The sequence below is a fragment of the Acanthochromis polyacanthus genome, chromosome 3, assembly GCF_021347895.1.
Source record: "Acanthochromis polyacanthus isolate Apoly-LR-REF ecotype Palm Island chromosome 3, KAUST_Apoly_ChrSc, whole genome shotgun sequence".
Lineage (NCBI taxonomy): Eukaryota > Metazoa > Chordata > Actinopteri > Pomacentridae > Acanthochromis > Acanthochromis polyacanthus.
This window is the reverse complement of record NC_067115.1, coordinates 3,908,496-3,927,637: the sequence shown is the minus strand read 5'-3', so window position 1 is coordinate 3,927,637 and position 19,142 is coordinate 3,908,496. Positions and strand designations below refer to the sequence as shown.

At 39.9% G+C, this 19,142-nt stretch overlaps 3 protein-coding genes across 4 annotated transcripts; 1 reads left to right on the top strand and 2 right to left on the bottom strand.

Moving 5' to 3' along the window:
* Positions 1-32: 32 nt before the first annotated feature.
* On the bottom strand, positions 33-5,350 carry LOC110965892 (apolipoprotein L3-like). The gene is made up of 9 exons (XM_022215087.2): positions 4,959-5,350; positions 4,755-4,856; positions 3,811-3,912; positions 3,599-3,638; positions 3,463-3,514; positions 2,231-2,284; positions 1,952-2,081; positions 1,531-1,719; positions 33-836 (listed from the first exon to the last, which is right to left on the bottom strand). Exons 2-9 carry the CDS (start codon positions 4,809-4,811, stop codon positions 405-407), a joined length of 1,056 nt encoding a protein of 351 aa, XP_022070779.2. The 5' UTR covers positions 4,812-4,856; positions 4,959-5,350; the 3' UTR covers positions 33-404.
* A 1,520-nt stretch (positions 5,351-6,870) lies between these two features.
* On the bottom strand, positions 6,871-10,589 carry rps19bp1 (ribosomal protein S19 binding protein 1). The gene is made up of 4 exons (XM_022215082.2): positions 10,385-10,589; positions 9,813-9,992; positions 8,408-8,505; positions 6,871-7,662 (listed from the first exon to the last, which is right to left on the bottom strand). The coding sequence occupies exons 1-4, from the start codon at positions 10,437-10,439 to the stop codon at positions 7,513-7,515; spliced, it is 483 nt and encodes a 160-aa protein (XP_022070774.2). The 5' UTR covers positions 10,440-10,589; the 3' UTR covers positions 6,871-7,512.
* A 567-nt stretch (positions 10,590-11,156) lies between these two features.
* Positions 11,157-18,846, top strand: LOC110965891 (3-mercaptopyruvate sulfurtransferase). 2 transcript variants are annotated; one of them, XM_022215085.2, is made up of 3 exons: positions 11,157-11,930; positions 15,408-15,462; positions 17,808-18,846. In XM_022215085.2, the coding sequence occupies exons 1-3, from the start codon at positions 11,351-11,353 to the stop codon at positions 18,160-18,162; spliced, it is 990 nt and encodes a 329-aa protein (XP_022070777.2). In that variant the 5' UTR covers positions 11,157-11,350; the 3' UTR covers positions 18,163-18,846. The 2 variants fall into 2 exon arrangements, with proteins under 2 accessions (XP_022070777.2, XP_022070778.1); XM_022215086.2 differs by lacking the exon at positions 15,408-15,462 and having other exon boundaries at positions 11,171-11,930.
* The last annotated feature ends 296 nt before the right edge of the window (positions 18,847-19,142 follow it).

Genomic DNA, 19,142 nt, shown 5'->3' with positions numbered 1-19,142 from the left:
TAGGTCACAGAGTTTAGAACTACACTGCCCTCTGTTGGTGGAATTCAGCTCTTAAGTGGTTTATTTTCAGACTTGCAGATGAAGACATGATTAACAGAGTGTGAATTGATATGACATTTTACTAGATCCATTATTTTAATTAGGAAAGTATCTTGACACAAGCATTATGCAATGTGACGAAGAGGTTCAAATATTGTAGGTAAACACAATCAGTTACACACTGTATTCATAATTATTACATTCATTCAAAGTAAACTGTTAAATCTAAAAGCACTAAAGCTGCAAAAAAAACATGCTTTCACCAATTCCCACACCTGTAGAAATACCCCATGTCAAACCAAAGTCTGCAGTAACAACTAAATGCATAAAATCAGACAAGAAATCTTCAAGCAAAGAAAAAAATATCACACTCCTGAACAATGCTCTCTGAACATGTCTTTCATTTTGATGAGCTCATCCAATCCAGTCTCGAGATCCTCTGCCAAACTGCGGATTTTCTTTGCAAACTTTGACTCAAGGCCCTTCTTCACCTTTGGCCCATCTTTTCCTTGGATGTAGAAGGAATCCATCCCGAGGGCGAAGCCTTTTATCAGTCCAGATGCTTTACTGTTTGCCTCCAAGGCCGAGGCGCTTGCCCCTCCTTTGACAGCCAGCTCCACCACCTTGGTAAGCCTCGCTGAATCCATCTTGGTTCCAATCAGGGTAGACAAACCATGCTGCCTCAGCTGCTCCATTCCATCACTGATGACCTTCAGGCAGGCCTGAATCTCTGTAATGACTTCCTCGTAGTCGTGTAAGGTCTTGTCAATTTTCTTTTTGTCCTGTGTCACGTTCACCTGAGAGGACAGATTTCACGATGTGTCAGACTGCAACCTTAGGCAGATGAACGCGTATTAAAAAAGATACAAGTGAAAGAGAGAAACGGTAAAAGTATTTTTAAAACAAAAAGAACATTGGAGAAAAATTAAAAAAGCAAGACAATCTGTTTAACATGCACAAACAGTGATTTCAATTACAGATTTCACTACATCTACATGATTATTGCTGCTAAAATAATTTATTACAATGATATTATCACAATATCTGCAGATTTTTTAGAATTAATCGTCATCTCTAACTTTGGTTATTGTGTTTTTATCCTCTTTTGTCAAATAAATTTTTCTTAAAATTGTAGTACAGTAAAGTAAATAAAGACCCATTTCTCTTAATGAATAGTAAAAAGGCTGATGAAAGATTCTCAAAGCCTAATGACTGCGTGCAATACAATGTCAACTGAAATATCTTGTGGGAAGCAGGGTGCTGACAACTGTATCTTCTACGTTTGTTTTTGTTGTTGTTTGTTTTACATTTTATGGGACAGCTGACAGTAAGCATTACCATCACTTATTGTGTTTGAGTGTTGACCAAATATATTATTGTTGCTGGATTATTTACAGCATTATAACGGGTATTGTTAACATGAAATCTTTATTGCATTTTTAAACCCCTACTTTAAGATTAATGTTTTAAATTTGCGTCCGATCTGGTCACCTTGTTTGCGATGGCTGCTGATGCACCAGTGACGCCGCCGGCTGCAGCCACACCGACTCCGACTGCAGTCAGTGCCAGTGAGGCTCCCAGAGTGAACGGAGACAGAATCACACCAGCAGCTGCTGCCACACCTCCTGCCACAGTTGTAGCTCCTCCTGTAATTCCAGCAATCTTTGTCCCCTTTGAAACCTTACATTAAAAAAGAAACCAATGAATACTAACTCTCCTACTAATCCTAACTAAAAGTACTTTTAATGAGTTAAAGTAAAGTAGTAGTTATGTATAGCTAGTAGAGTCTAAAACTTAAGAGCCTCAGCCTGTACATACTACATTTTCATTTACAGTTAGTAATAATTCAAGTATAAAACTGAGTGCAATTTAACAATGCGTGACATGTTATTTTCATGTGCGGTCTTGTAACCTTGTCTAAGTTGTCAGCAACGCAGCGCAGCTCGTAAATGTGTTGTTTCAGGGTTTCATCACGTTCAGACATCTTCTTGATGTAAACCTGGATAGCGTCAGAGAGCTGCTCAGCTTTAACCATAATTTTCCTGGAATGTATTAGAAGAGACAAATTTAGGTCAAGTCATTTCTGTGTGCTTTTGATCGGCGAGTCACAAGATACGTCATCTATCAGGCTGAACATTAATGTGGATTTCAGAACAAGTAACACACAGTTAACTAACAAATAAGCACTTACTGGGCAACAGGACTCCTGGCGTTGTTCGTCTGTTGATCCACCACTTGGCCCAGACTAAAATATATGGATTGCCATGAAAGCAAATGCAAATGACCACGATGCCCAGAACACATCTTAATGAATTTGGTGATGCTGAGACTTTTCCTCTAGCTCCTCTATGATTAGTTTTTGAATTTGCTGCTGCAACAGGATTAGCTGTTTGGAAATACTCTGAACTGCAACCTCCTGACCAGTGCCAAAAACTGCAGTTCCTCAAATGGCCACTTGAGGCTGGTTTAAAATGAAGTCCAATCTCTATAGGCCCCCATGCTAAAATGCCCAATTCTACAGCATAAATAAACATGTTTAAGCTCACTACAAAAAGATTTCAGTTTTCAATACTAAGTTTCCCATTCATGACAACGATATGACGGGTTAATATTTATGTAACGCTTCCTTTTGAATTGTATGAAGGCTTCAATTTTAGCACACAGGTGGGTGATGTCATTGTGCAGTCCTTGGCCCAGAGACGTTAACACACTTTCCACCTCTTTGCTCATTTTTGGATTAGGTTGTCAGGCACTACCGAGATTTAACGTCTGGAGGCACCACACTGAGCTTCAAAACTGCTGTTCAGGAAACCTCTGAATGACTTCATGCAGGGTTTGCCCATTTTTATATACAGTTTTGTGAGAACCCATGGCATTCCCTTCAGCCACAACTGTGCTGTATGCTAGTAGTACCATGCTAATTAGCAATTGTTAGCATATTATAGTATCATGGTAGCCTAGCTGCGCTAGACCCAGGTCTGAAGACGTAAGGGTCTAGGAACTCTCGACAGGGAGGGAGGCGGGCTAAAAGGTTGTCTTTCAAATCACTCTGCAGCAGTTGGGTAGGTATACAACCAATCAGCGCAACGAAAAGGCTGACGTAGTTCCTAGAGCGCCGGAAATCAGAGGATGTGGGAGTTCGGTGAAGCCTTATTTATACAGTCAATGGGTGAAGCTCAAGTATATTACAGACATGTTAACAGAAAGATTATTCAGAGTCGGTGCTAATGGAGCTCAACGACTGTTGTCGTTTTTGTTGTCGACCCTGGCAGAGAATTAAATTCGTTGCCGTGGGTTGTCTAGCGCGGCTAGGCTAGTATCATGGTAAACCTGCATAACATCAGCATGTTAGCAAGGTCAGTTTGACCATGTTAATAATACACCACTGTACCACCACATAGAAAGATGTAATAATCTACTTACTGTGCATCTTTCGCCCATTTACATTTGAGGTCTTTGACCAGAGTATTCCAGGCTGTAATCAAATGAAACTGTAGATCAGCAACAACCACATCACAACATCAGAAAGAATTCTTCTCAGTGTGGCGTTTTCACTCACGTGTGTATTCATTGTCACAAATGGAGAGGGAGATGGCATCCTGATTAATGAAAGTAGATTGAAACACACTAAAACACTGGCCAATCATATGATATTAATTCATGATGATGACGTATTAGGGCCACTTTAGGTTTAAAAGAATTAGAAAAAAAGTTGATAATTTTGGTCTGCGCTGTTGTAATTTTGGTCCAGTAATGGTTGTAAATAATTACCAGGGTTACATAGTCATGTTCAAGCTCCTGTTTCGACGGCTCCACAGGCGGCAAACGAGGTTGTTCCTTACAGTCAGCTTTAGATGGTTGTTTGACCACCGTCTGAAAAAAAATTGTGACAATCCAGTTTATCGGGTGACTGTTGTCAAGTGTGTGTGAGCAGTGTTTGTATCTGTCATCGTAAATAGTTTCATTTTGATGACAGAGGTATGCTGACTTTTTTCATTCTTTGAATGCCTCACCTGTCTGCATGATCTCTTCATGTTTGATCTAGCATTAGGTTTGCATTTCTATTACACATTTACTGCTGTTCATGGTACCTTTCAAAACTCAGTCAGGGGTTTTCGCTTTTGCAGCTGGTATGAATGTGTTCCCTGATCCACTTGATCTAAAGTGCAGAAACTGTACTTTAGATGAAGTGTCATTCCATCATGTAATTAAGCATTTAAGTGCTTTTACGGTTATTTTTATCTTTTGATCATGTTTTTACTCTTCTGTACAGCACCTTGGTCAACTCTGGTTGTTTTAAAGTGCTTTATGAATAAATTTGATTTGATTTGATTTGGATTTTACCACTTATGACATTAGACCTAGGACATTAATCTTGAAAAATATTAGCAATCCAACATGTTGTGGCTTCTGTAGCTAAAAGTTTGTCCATATCTGACTTACTAGTGAGCTGACTAGTTGATGGACAAATGCTACACAAACATTAAATGGAGTTTCCAGAGCTTTTTGTAGTCAAATGACTGAATTCTAAGTTTCCCCAATTTGGAAAAAAACCCCAAAGTCCCCTAGTTCACTTGTACTAATAATAACTGAGGTCAATGCTGGGCACTTTGGTAAAATATGATGTGAAATCTCTGATTAGCTTTAACTTCTTTTGCCATATACGTAGATTTTGAAAGGGAAGAAGATGTAAAAAGAACATAGAACAGTGGTACCTTTACTATTTCCACTATGTCAGTTTCACTTCCTCCCGTTCTCTTTCTAACAATCATCTTCTTTGGTAGCACCGGTGGCGGAGCTGAGCGACCCAAACCACTCTGAGTTCAGATGAGAAACAAAACATTGAGTCACCACGTAGAATGCTGAACTCTGGTGTAAGACTCACACTCTGACAAAGGTGCAGGTTTTTAAACACAAACCTCTGGAGTTTTCGAGGGTGACTGAGGAGTGGGGCTACATTTTACCGGCTTGTCGTCCTCCGTTTTAACCGGACGGTAAAACTGCGTCCTTGGCACAGGAACGGGAGGCCTCGGCTGCAGAGAAGGACATAGGTCAACCACTTAAATGCATCCAAATACAAAAGCTGGATGGAATATCTGATGGCACATTGTGGAATATATTGCAAAAAAGTTGACGCATTTGCTGACTTGATTAGGAAGAGGCTGCTTATGTGGACAGTTATCAACATTTTATAGCTGCAGTTTAGAACTTTAATGCATGTTTTTAGAACTTTAAGCATTCATCTAAGACATAATAAAATGCATGTACATTATATGGTTCTAATTGGATCAAATCCTGTGCTCTAACTGTTCCTGCTAAATAACTTCTGTCATTAAGAAAACATTTCAAAGTCACTGCTATTTAGATTTTTATCACTTATTTATTGTGTGAGGACAAAACCATAAATGTGATCGAGACATAACATTGCTAATCTAAATTCCTAAACTGAACTGTGGTATTAATCAAAGCAGACATCGCCTCTGCAGGTTTAATTCAGAACCAATGAAGCATTAACCGAGTCTGGTCTGACTTGCCAAGCATGTCAAACTGACTGCACCTCCTCAGCACCGTTTCCAGCTTTCACTTTTACTTTCAGCAGAAATCTCAGCTACGACTATGTGTTTATTCATTGCAAACTTGATATGTGTGAGATTTTTTTTAATTAATAGAAATACATTCATTCATTTGTTAAAACAACATGGTCAAAAACATTCATTATCAAAGCACGAGTGTTTATAGTGCTGAAATTACATAACTGTTATCTTCTCTGAAATAAACAATGCATACTTACAGAGGGCTTTATGCTGCAGGTTTATGAGCAGAATTATACTTCTTAATGCAGGAATAATATCTTAAGATAGCCTCAGATGTCTATGCAGTCAGTGAGATGGAAATAAAGCGACACTACTAAGCACAGTTAAAGATGTTTTCAAATGTTCTGAATTTGGAGAATTAGTAAATCAGAAGTTTACTGAAATTACAGTATCACTTACACGATATTTTAGCTTCTATTGCTGGCAGCTAGCACTAACATACTGGCTTTCGTGGCTGTGATTTGAAAATAGTGTAAAACTGTCTGCAGCTGCACTAGATCATGTTTGTGGTTCACAAAGCCTTTCAAAGAAGACATTTGACAATACTTAAGGGAAATCACAGAAACAGCTTACAGTGAGAGTTTTACGCTGAAAAATTTGTTTTTAAAAAGTCGCTTCAATACTGCTCATTGAATTCCATCACCTTCAGAAAATCTCAGAGTAAATCTGCCTGGATGAATACCACAAGCAGAATTTATTTTCTGTGATTCTGATGAAATGATTATCCACCAGAAGGAATCTGCATAGCCACCTTTTAGTAAGCAGTTTTATATCTTAAAACTTACATACTCTCAGCCTAATAACATTTAGTTTCATTCCAATCTTACCTGTGACATTGTGTAACTCTTCTTCTCGTTGCTCTACAATCACTCTCCTTTGCTGTACTCACACTGGCTCTTTAAATTTCAAAAGCTCATCCCATAATCTGAACAGGTCAGATGTAAAAATGATTGACATCCTGTGGCTCAACTGGTATGCATTCACTGCAGTTCAGGCATCTGCGTTTACCTTGTTGCTATTGTTGCTATGACACAGATTTTTTGCAGCCAACTGCACGTCCCGCAGATAAATCTGATGTCCTTAGACGGCACGCACACACTGAATGCATCGTTTCACACACGACGTACAGCGATGTACACTGAAATATTTTAACTTCAAATGGCTGTTCACAGTTTTTCTGACAGTCTATTTTTAAAAATCCTTCTGCACGTGAATTTACTGTCATTTCAACTCGAACAACATTATGTACCATTTTTATTTTCGTTGTAATGAAAAACATGTTTGAACTTCTGCTCAACCATAGAGTACAGATAATTAAAACATTTGGAGGAAAACTAATAGAAAAACCAGTCAGGAAAACAGGAAGTTTGATAAATTCAATAAATTTCTTGTAATTTTGCATCTTTTTTTGACAAAAACATTTTTAACGTGTGAAAATAAAACTACATAAGTATGATTACAACATCAGTTTTGCATCGTTTAACTATGCCCGGCTTTTGCTGAATGAACTTATTTGAAGCATCTTCAGTAAGTTTTGCAGAAATACTTCATGAAGTGGTGAATTTTAACCAACAGATGCATTGTGGTCATAATGAAGCTCTTAGCAGGAAAAACACTGAAGACTCCATATTTCCTGTATGCAACCGAACGTGTCTGCAGTAAGTATGAAGGGAAACCAACTTCCAGAACATATTTAGATGCACTTTGATTCAGAAAACGCAGACCTGTGACTGTCTCTTCTGCTGCAGTAAAACGATTTTGTGCACATTAAAGGAAAACCAAGAAACAACGATCCTGACTGTTCGGTGTGTATTGAGAAACTAAAACCTCAACAACAGGAGCTTCGCCTGTGGCTGCAGTGTCTTTGCATATCTGTGTTTTATTTCTTCTCCTCGACAGTCCTGCCAAAGTATTCCTTCTGGAACTGTTGGAACTCCTCCTCGGTGAACAAAGACTGCGTCTCCTTCGCCTTCTTGGCGGGTCTGTCCGGGCGATTTCTGGACTGTCGTCCCGGGAGTTGGTTCACAATCTAACAGACGGACAGACAGAAATCAAGTCACCACTTTAGAACAAACTCATTTGCAGACAATAGAGGCAGTTTGACAAAATTCATGGTGACATCAGCTGTGAATCTATGCTGGTTGTCCACAAGACATAAATAATGAGGAACCCAGAAGAACGTCTAAGATTCTGCTTTTGTTCACAGATTTGTTTTCTCTATAAAGTACGACTCCAGCAAATCCAAATGATAAATTATTAGAAATACGAAGAATGGCACATGAATGATGAGACACAAAACTCCCACCTTGTGTCGATGCTATGCGTGGAGGTGAAACTGTTTAGGCAATTTAACGTTTGGTTGCTTCCACTGATTCTTATGTTAATGTCTCTAACTTTCAGAAATCACACAAACAAAAGAACCCCCACACACAAAGGCAGCTTCCAACACAATCTGCAGGTATTTCCTTAAGCAATAAACTTCTCTTCACTGGAACCTCTGGACTATTTGTAATAAAACCTGCCATGTCAGTGGTAGGCTGAGATATCCCAGAACCCCGGTGTAGAAGAGTGACCACTGTCAGTCACCGTCTTTCTTTTATGGTGTGCTCAGATCCCTTTTAAATCATTGTATTTAATCGTTTAATAGTAGTACTATGGATTTGAAACTGAAATATGTAAGCACTAGTAAGTCAAGTGCCAAATAACGCAGCTACAAATGCACTGAAGTAATGACGAACTTCAGCACCTGTAGGTGCGTTTTTAGTCTCTCTTACCTTCAGCGTATCAGAATCCGTTGCTTTGAAGCCAGTTCCCATGAAGTACTTGAGATTAGCATTCAGCTGGCTCTTCCCCTGCTTCTTCCTGAACTCCTCTACAAATAGCACCAAAGGAGAAGGAGATATGTAGAGCAAGAAGATACAGCAGATGATTTAAAGCAAAACAAGCACCATCAGATCATGTGTTACATCATCTATGACAGGGGTCGGCAACCTTTAACACTCAAAGAGCCATTTCGACCCGTTTCCCACAGAAAAGAAAACACCGGGAGCCGCAAAATCCTTTTGGCATTTAAAATGAAGACAACACTGCATATATGGCTTTTTTACCTCTATACCTTTGTTAATCAGTCGTGATTAATTAATTACAAAGCCTCTAATTAGATAGATTCCTTTTTTTAATTGTGTCCTTCCACTAATATTTATCTTACTTGATTAATGTCATTTTTGCTCCTGGACCTCATATGTTACGTAATGTTAGCTAGAAATCAATATTTTGTGAATGTCTATTTAACTTGTAAAATCTATTTATCCTAAGCTAATAACTTTTCTCCGGTAAGTCGCTGCCCTATTTTCCAAGACGACACTCTGACTCTGACCTGCTGCCGTGTTCTTGCGAGTAACGTGTATTACCCTATCATGAGTACTTTTGACTCAAAGACGTGTCTTTCTTGGAGTGGAGCTTTAATACACAGGCTTGCCATTCTTGAGTACAAAACGATGTGAAACTACAGGTGTTGCTTCTCCAGGAGAAAAATAAAAAAAGGCATGAAACGTCTGGGAATCTGAAGCTCCGTGTTGTTTCTCTGCATCAATTTGCGCTCTCATGTCACAGGGGAAAACCCCAGCAACACATCCGGTGGAGTGACACGGCAAAATAAGAGCGGTAATTTCACAATAAAACTCTACATTAAAATGCATTGAAACGCGCCTGAAAGGCAGAACAATTTATTTTCCAAAGTTACAGGGAACCACAACAGAGGGCTGAAAGAGCCGCATGCGGCTCCGGAGCCACGGGTTGCCGACCCCTGATCTATGAGTACTAGACAACAGAAGAACTGGAATCAGGCTACAGCACTGGGTCAGTTTGTGTCAACGAAGCAAAGATGGCTGCTTATACATCTCAGAATCTGTTGAAACTTTGCAGGAATGATCTTTGGCATCTGAAACTGACAATTGACTGTTTGTTTTAGCTGAAATTCCAACGTTTTCATAATTTTTCACCCAATAGAAATTTTCAATAAATCCTGTGTGAATTGGAAATTGAATGAGATGCCACTTTCAGATGCCCATTGAGTCTTCAAACTTTCAGGACATGTTCAGAGGTTTCTGGTGGATGTAGAGAACACACCAGGCACCTGGTATACTGAATGACTGTGTGAAATGCAACCGGTTGACTGACCCACTGCAGATTTGATCCTCTTGTCTTTGACAGTGGCTTTGCTCTTCCCAGGACCGAGGCGGCCCTGCAGCCTCTTGACCTGCTTGGTGACTCCCTGTCGCTTGGTGCTCACCAGCTCCATCACTGTGGCTGAACTGGGAGTCTGCTGCTGCTGCTTCTTCTTCTTCCCTTTACTGACATCTGGAAGGATGGAAAACAAGGCAATATGCTATTTTATGTTGTGGGTAACTGACCGGTGTCGTATAATGTGCTTCATAATAACATTTAGTAAAATTAAACCATGTAGTCTGCTGGTTTTAACTCCACAACAGCAAATTTAAGAATGCTGTACCATTCATTTTGAACATGCTGAACGACAACAACCATTACTGCCGACATAAATAAAGTGAAATGACAATTAACTCTGCAGTTTTCTTTTTTTATGCAACATCACCGATGGAATACAGATAACCGTGCATATATTTGTACTTAACCATAACGATTTAGTAACACTCAAAATCGACAACACTGGTTGGAGCTAAAGGAGGAGCTAATGCTAACATTAGCCAGCTAAGCTAAGCTAAGAGACTAACCTTTAATGTCGTCGCTCAGCAGCTCCAGGCCTCTTCTGATCAACGACGCCGACATCCCGATTAAATACTGTGTTGTTCCGTTAATCTGCCAGCTACATGTGTAGGAATGTTCTCTGTCTACCGAACAGCAACATGTGAGCTCATCAACAACCGGTGAGCTCCGCGTGTGCGTCGGCTGAAAGCACTCGGCCGGACAACAATCGAAGACACACCAAAGTTCCTACAACAACAACTACTACTACTACTACTAATAATAATAATAAGAATAATAATTACTATTTATTAATTTAATACATAAAATAACTCAAACAAAATTAAGAGGCTTTATGAAAAATAGAGTGGATTTTCTACTTTCAGCCCCTTATACACAAATATTTCGAGAAAACCCAAAACATTACAACAGTGATTGCAAAAACTGAGAAGAGTGCTACATAGCTGTGGTATACCAAGTCAAAGACGTGTATTATGTGACAAAAATTAAGTCAGGCTATTTAGAAATATAGGTCGAAGCAGTGCACTAAATTAGAAGATGATGAGAATTAATCCATAAAGTTGCCCAAACTTTATGGGCTAATAATAAGTCAGTCCTAATTGTGCACGATTATCACCATGGAAGAAGTTCGAAACACACTAACATAACAATAATAATTTATATTTCGGTTGGGGTTTAAATTAAATGTGCCATGTTATGATGAAGTGGCACGTACAGTGGGGTTCTTTATGTTAAATATTAGTGAGTCTAAACAAGCAATTTGCGGACTAGTTACAGTGTGATGTCATTACTGTAACCGCCTCCGGTCACTTCCAGCTGTTGGAAACTGGGGGGCGTGATGGATGTTATCAGCATCCTCTGCTTCTCCACCGTGCGCTCTCTCTGTGCGCCGCTGTTAACCTTTGGCACAGGATCAGATCCATACAGTTCAACCACAGTAAACTCTGCAGCCTCTCTACCTCTCAGGACTTCACATGGCGCTTCAAGCTAGAGCTCTGGTCACCTCTAAGTGGCTTGCGCAGGCTGTGCAGGTACAGGGGAAAATGCGCATTTTGGACACGTCTTGGTATTTGCCCAAACTTCGCCGAAACGCAAAGAGCGAGTTCAAAAAGAGGCACATACCAGGGGCGGCTTTCTTTGACATAGACCAGTGCTGTGATAAAACTTCCCCTCTGGACCACATGCTGCCAACGGAGAAGATTTTTGCGGATTACGTGGGGAATTTGGGAATAGACGGCGACACGCACGTCGTGGTGTACGATGGCAGCGAGTTCGGCGCGTTCTCGGCGCCCCGAGTGTGGTGGATGTTCCGGGTGTTCGGGCACAGTGCGGTCTCTTTGCTCAACGGGGGGCTCAGGAACTGGGAGCTGGAGGGTCGACCGCTGACCGACCGGCATGTCAGACAGACACCGACCGAGTTCAAGGCCTCTCTGAACCGCTCGTGGATCAAGAACTACGAGGACATCCTGGATAACCTGGACACCAAGACGTTCCAGGTGGTGGATGCCAGGCCCACGGGCAGGTTCAGAGGACTGGACCCTGAACCCAGAGACAGTGAGTAGCCTGTTGAGAAGTCTGTATGATGCTGATGCTGCTCTGGTTAGTCTCCTTTACCACGCTACAGAGGTGCAGAAATGATAGGTTGATCTGGTCTTCAGTTTGGTTTGGAGACATACTTAAATGAAAGTTAAGATCAATTTCAGTCTTGCATGCTCCACTTTATCAGTTGCTGGATCCTTAAAAAGTGCTTTGATCCTGACAGCTTCATCAACACTCAACTAATCACAAATTCTAATTTAAAGAAGACATCAATTAACTTTTTCTTTTTTGCACATTTCTACTCACAAAACAAATTCAAATTACATTTTATCTCAATTCTTTGAAATGATTTTCCGGTCATTACTACCAATTCTTGTTTCCTCCCATTGTTACATTGGGGTCTTCAGACTGGGGCTCCATGCTGAGGGCTGTGTGTGTCTTTGCTTTATTTACTGCTAGCCTAGCTTAGCGAGACTGTATTCCCGTTATAAGGGATATGTGTATTTGTAATACACAATATAAAGGCTGTCTGGTCCCCAGGGAAATTTACTGCAGCCTCTTAAGGATAAATCCACTGACACTGACGATAGTGATAGAGACAAATGAACCACTAAGGTCTGTTTCTGTCACCATGTTCATTAAATGGTTTCAAAATTACACCGACTGTGCCAGGATTTGAGATGTAATTCATGCTTCAAATGAATCAGCCTCTTCTTAAAAATTATTTCCAAAATAATACAGAGTAGACTTTTCAAAAATCAAAGTGTGTTTAACCTCGTGTCGTCCTGCGGGTCAAAATTCACCTGTTTTCAAGTCTGGAAATGTGGGGAAAAAAATATATGTTTTGACAATCAAACTTCTGATGTCCATATTTTCAACATTTTTGGGAAATCTTTGAACATTTTGTAGGTGGAGAAAAAAGAAACGTGAAAAAAAGTTAAGAACATTCACAAAAAAACCCCAAACATTATAATGCAGATGATAAAATTTGTGGATGTTTGGGGACAAAGCATGAAGTAGCCTTTATGAGTATTTTTGAAGGTCTATAATTTTACTCTTACTAAAGTATGCATTACACCATGATGTGAATTAAACTTGGCTACGAAGCAGCGTAGATACTGTCAGCTTGGAAAACGAGCTCCTGCTGAAACTAAACAAAAAGCTCATAAAGTAAACTGTGCAAGCTATGCTAGCATGCTGCTTTATCTGCGTATTTGTTCAGTTTGATCCATGTTTTTAATCATTTATTAAAGAAATGCACTTTGTTAAATGCAGATATTTTCTCCATGGATCTGCACTGAATGTCTGCAATGAACGTCAACTTTTAAAAAGTAATTGAGTAGCACTTGATATTATTCATTTGTACTTTTCGTAAGTATTTTTTAACAGCAGTAGTTTCATCAGTAGTGAATAATGTTTTAGTAATGTAGCTATGCATCTACTTGATTACATACTTCCATTATGCTTTAGTTTTTTTTTTTCTTTCAGTGCTAAAATAATGTCCAAAAAGGACAAATGGGATGTTAACAAAGGAGCAAACATGCAGAAATGGAACAATCGGACCTCACGAAAAAAATAAAATGTTAGTCCAAAGGAGAGCGTGACATTGTGTGCTAGTTTGGGCTCGGTGTAGAACAGGCCCACAGTGGAAAAACCATAATGTTCTACTTCCTTGTACGGAGGCTTTTTGCAGAGTTTGCTCTGAACAAACACACACAGTGAGCTGGGCCTGAATCACTGACCAACACAAACACTTGATGAGAGCGAGCAGACAGGACATACCCACATAACCATGCATTTTCCTGACCCATATGCTCACACACTCACACACAGCTGGACAGTAGCAGACAGTGAATGCTCGACAGTTTATAGACTGTCCATCCTTAGATATGTGGATCTTTGTAGATAGCAGTCTGTTAGATTAGAATGCAGCGATATAACACCTATAGTGCGTGTGTTATCTAAGCGAACACACCTCTCACTCTCACACACATGTCCCCGTATATTTGAATATCGTACGTGCACACACGCTTTAGCTCCATCTGTTCAAGCAGCCTCAGCACTGAACTCTGATCTCAGGCAAACTGACTGTTGCCATTGAATAGAGAAGTTTTCTGTGCTGGTACAGTCCAGGGGAAAACGAGAAGGCCTCAAAATCCAGTTTTTCCGAAAATAAACTAATGCTTTTACAGGATTTATCCACTACATTTATCACTTTGGAGAAAAGCTGTAATCTTTTGCTATAGCTGAAATGGTATCAAACCTCAATATTAACCAAACATTTTCTTACATTAACAGTTTAGACACTTTACATTTGAAGATATGTTAACCCTCCTGTTGTCCTCATTTACGGACACCAAAAAATATTGTTTCCTTGTCTGAAAAAATCCAAGAATTCAGCAAAACAATTCCCCAAATTTCTGAAAATGTGCAAAACCTTCAGGAAGAAAATTCCAATAATTCCTTAAAAATTTCCCTTAAAAGTTTTATTTTAAAAAATCCCCCAAATGTGGAATGAAAATTCTCGTAAATATTTTCAAAAAATGAGTAAAAATTCCAAAATAATCCTAAAAATATCTAAAATGATTACATATATATCAGTAAAACTTCTAATATTTTCTGAACATTCACAAAAAAGTCATTCACAAAAGGTTGATTTTTTTTGTGAATGTTCTTAAGAAACTTTTTTTTTTAAATTTCGTTTTTTTTTTTCTCCCAAAAAATGTTCAAAGATTTTGTCCACATTTTCAAACTTTAAAACGGATCAATTTTGACCCGCAGGACGACAGGAGGGTTAAGACAATATTGAGCATTTGAGAAGATCATTTCTGTTAGATGGTGAAAAGAAAGTTAAATAGCTGAAAAAGAGTTTTGATATTGATAAACAAGCTAAGGTGCAACATACTATTGATAAATGTGGAAAAATATAAAACAGCGCTCAGGCATATAATCAACAGATGACAGTGAATATACTGCCTGGACAGAAAAGTTTGTGCTTCTCCACCTCCTGTTTTTAAAGTTACTGTTTTGTAAATAAACATTTTTTTGGAGGAAGCATGAAGAAAGGGTCAAAACTGCTTCATCAGTGCTGTTTTTTAGTCCACATGGTCCTTCCTGTGGCCAGAAGATCACAGAGTTTACAGTTTTGTCAGTGATCAGAGTGATGCTTGGATGAATGTGTGCGTCCTCTTATCTTCCTTTGAAAGTGACACTGTCATCTTCATTCGCTGACTTTGCTCAGTCTGTCGTTATCCAGCTCCACTCCTGCTGAGCAGCTGATACTGGGGTGCAGCTGGGATGGTGTAACACATCCTGTGACCTGTGACCTCTTACTCTGTGTGATGCATGCACATGGGAAAGTTATTCACATAATCTGATGTTCTGTGGGGGAGAAACTGTGGGGGCTGCAACACGGAGGCTTTTGGTAGCAGCATGAATGTTGAATGTTAATAATAGCACTGAAGATGGCCTAATTCTATTCATATGTCCCAGTAAACCATGACAGTGTGACAGTGATCCAGCGAGCTCAATACCAGGACCCTCAAACGTAAGCAGCAAAAAGGAATTCAACCTTTATTAAGTTTATTATGTCTGCACCTGTGACTTTACCACAGTAACATGTCAAAAACGTTCTCCTAAAACACACCACTTAAACCAGGGTTCTCACCAGGATTTTTTTTACAGCGCAATGGCAGGTCGGGACGGCCCGACACTATGCGCATGCGCAATAGCCTTCATTAAATCTCGTGAGCGGCCGGCCCAGATGTCAGCCAATGAACGTCACGCAGACGCTCCAAACGCTCGTGATTTAGGAAACTATTCACCATACATGGCATCACGGAAACAACCGAGACATGCCAATTGTAACCCCGAGATTGGAAGCGACTCTTAATTTTAGACGGGAATGGGTCAATCGACAGGAAAGTACGGCTGAGGTGGGGAGACATAAATTAACCTAGATAGGCACCCAGTCGATAAAAACAAATGCACATGGCGTTATCTCTCTTTCACAGTGCGAACTGCCCCAATAAAAAAGTTGTCTCACATAAATATGGAAATATTCCGCAAGCAAATGTGCTCAAAACACAATACCACAACTTGAAAGGCAGCGTAGCGGCCCTAATCACAGCGTAATCTTTTAAACTGAAATGTGCTGGCGAGAACCCTGAAAACAAGACCTGTCCTGATCCACACTGACTGATCGATCCCAGCAGTAAAGCAGGTACAAACACTACTTTTAATCATGATGAGAAACATAAAATTCTTGTTTTATTTCTGGTTTTGAATACTTTAGCAGATATGCAGGCAGAAGTTGGGTGGAGCTAGGCTGAAACAGCTTCAAGCTGATAATATTAGGTGCATTTATCTTCAACTTTGGCTGACTGACAGCAGTAGTGCTTGTCTATATGCTCTCATTCAATCAAACTGTCATTGCTCAGACAATTACAATCAGTGTTATTTTAAAGGACAGAAGCACTACATCGACCGCCTTTCATGAGCTATTCACTATTTTCTTGGTGGGAGGATCAAACAACCTGTGAAAAACAGGTTGTTCTCACTACTTTGAACTCATCCAACCTAATGGAAACTGCTAGGTCTAACTTCTCGTCTACATTTAGTCAAGGTTGGCTCTAATAATTAACCAGCTAATTAAAATGTCAAAGAAGTTCTCGGTGTGGTTGCGTTTTGTTTAAACAGATAGCCAGAAAGTTGTATGTGTACACTTGGCAAACAGTAGTTAGCAAATCACAGCCAACTTGGCGGATCATCTAAATTCATTAGGCTAAGCTGTCTGTGTGATATTCCTTAATAGTCCTTGTGCTGGGATCATCATTGATATAGTTCAGAAATAAGATGAATAACAGTTCGGTTCATCTGAAGATACCATGTAGATTTTTTAACCACAAAATCTTACTTTGTTGACAAATATTTTCTTCAGCTGACTACAGTCTTGATCCAATCCTCATAATAATAAAGGAAAATCAGATGCAACCATTCTAAGAGGAGAGTGAAAAATAAGCGAAATAAGCCTTAAGAAGAGGTTCAGTCAGACAGTTGGTGAAAACCCCTGTGTGGGAGGATTGTGGCTACTAGGATCTTTGATAAAATGCTGTATCTATGTGGTCAGAAACCATTAGGACACTTTGAGAACAGCTCGACTGGTGATATAGGATCCGCACCATAAACTAAGCAAACTGCTAAACAATGAAGACTGGAGACAGATAAGTCAGAGTGAACTGAGAAGACACAGATTAAATTTTATATTCTTCATTTGGCCACACATATCATTTACAATACCGTTAGAAAACATGCCTATGTGTACGTGGCTGCTTTTAGGGACAAAGCAACCTTTTCAGTGCATTGTAGTGTCTTGTAGCTTGTTTTTGGTTTCCCAGTCTGCAGCTTTCTATTTTGATTTTAGTTCACTCTGACTACTCATGTTAATGTGGCTTCCAGCAACAGCATGCAAATGTTTTCAGATAAAACTTCCTCTGTACACCACCTGCTCAGCCCCAAACGTTAGCGATTAGCTGGTAAACAATGGGAGACTTTTCTTACAAGCTGGTGAACATCAAAGAAGGGTTACAGTAAATCAGAGGTAATATTTGACTTTTTGTGGGCACTAAATAGAAACCAAACCAATGCTCATTGGGTAAATCAGACACTTAGTTTTCAATCAACTTCTAATGTTAGTACTACTATCACAAAAATGCCAAGTTGAATGAGCATCTCTGAAATTATCTACAAACCCCAGATCCTTTGTGGGACAGGACTGTTATACTCTACTCAATGTTTCTGTTGATCTGTCCATTTCTACAATTTTAAAGTAAATTGAGACAACATGTTATCACAAAAAATATCCTACATATCTTTTCTTTTTGTGGTTGACAGACACAGAACCGGGCCACATCCCCGGCTCCATCAGCGTCCCCTTCCACTCCTTCTTGTCTTCTTCAGGTCACTTTCTGCCCAAGGAGCAGCTCCAGGGACTCTTCAGCCAGGCCGGCGTGGACCTCAGCCGACCTATCTGCGTCTTGTGTGGCTCTGCTGTAACTGCCTGCCACGTGACGCTGGCGGCCCACGAGTGTGGTCACCCGGGAGTGTCGGTGTACGACGGAGGGTGGTCGGAGTGGTACACCCGTGCCGTGCCCGAACACGTCATATCGGAAGGCAGAGGAAAACACTGGATCAAACTGGGGCTGGATCACGAGAAACTCTTTGCTTGTTGTTGGGGAAGGCGTGCTAAAATTTAAGGGAGGAGTTTGCCATTTTGGAACTTGTGTCTTCATGCTGTGAGGCTACAGACAGTGATAGGTTAGTTTAGCTTAACATAAAGACCGGAAACAGGAGGATACATGGAGTCGTTCTCAGCCAGATGTTTAGGAAATAGGCCTATCAGCGCCTCTCTGACTTTTTCTAATACACACACTGTACACCCTTTGCTTGATCTGTGTAAACAGAATTGTTAAACATAATTGTTGTACTAAGCTAAGCTGACTGTCTGCTACCTGTGGCTTCATATTTAGCATACCCAATGACAACTCTTCCTCTACATTAATGCATTACCAAGGACACTAAACAGGACTCACTCAATCGGCCTTGAAGTTGGAGAAGGTTAGTATACAGCTAATGTTGGAATAAAACAGATCTGTACTCTGATTCACACAGAGTCTGGAGTTGTTGACGTGTCATTTACATCTACTCTTCAGTAAAATATGTCAGCATATGTGGGCTGTAAGACTGACAAAAAGGGCTCAAATCTGACCTGAGAGCAGAGTCTAGTTTGTCAGGTGAGCTGAATATTCAGGATGCTGATTAGAAGATCACGTACAGACTGGAGTGTTTGTTTTTCTTTTTAAAGAAGGTATCCTCTAGTGACAAAGAAAAAAGTTTGTGTTCAATAAATAAATAAATTAAAACTAAATATCAACAGTGTTGCTTTAATATTTTGTCCTGACCCTCTCATATGTATGGATCTGCCACAACATTAAAACCACTGACAGGTACAGTAAAAAATAATAAAGATTATCTTGTTCCTGCGTCACTTCTCAACAGGTGGATGCATTAGGCAGCAAGTCAGTGAGTTCTTGAAGTTGATGGGCTAAAAGCAGAACAAATGGACAATCGTAAGGACCTAAAGCCTAAACTGTGTTTGGTAGACGACTGGGTCAGAGCATCTCCACAACAGCAGATCTTGTATGCAGTGGTGAGCACCTACCAAACGTA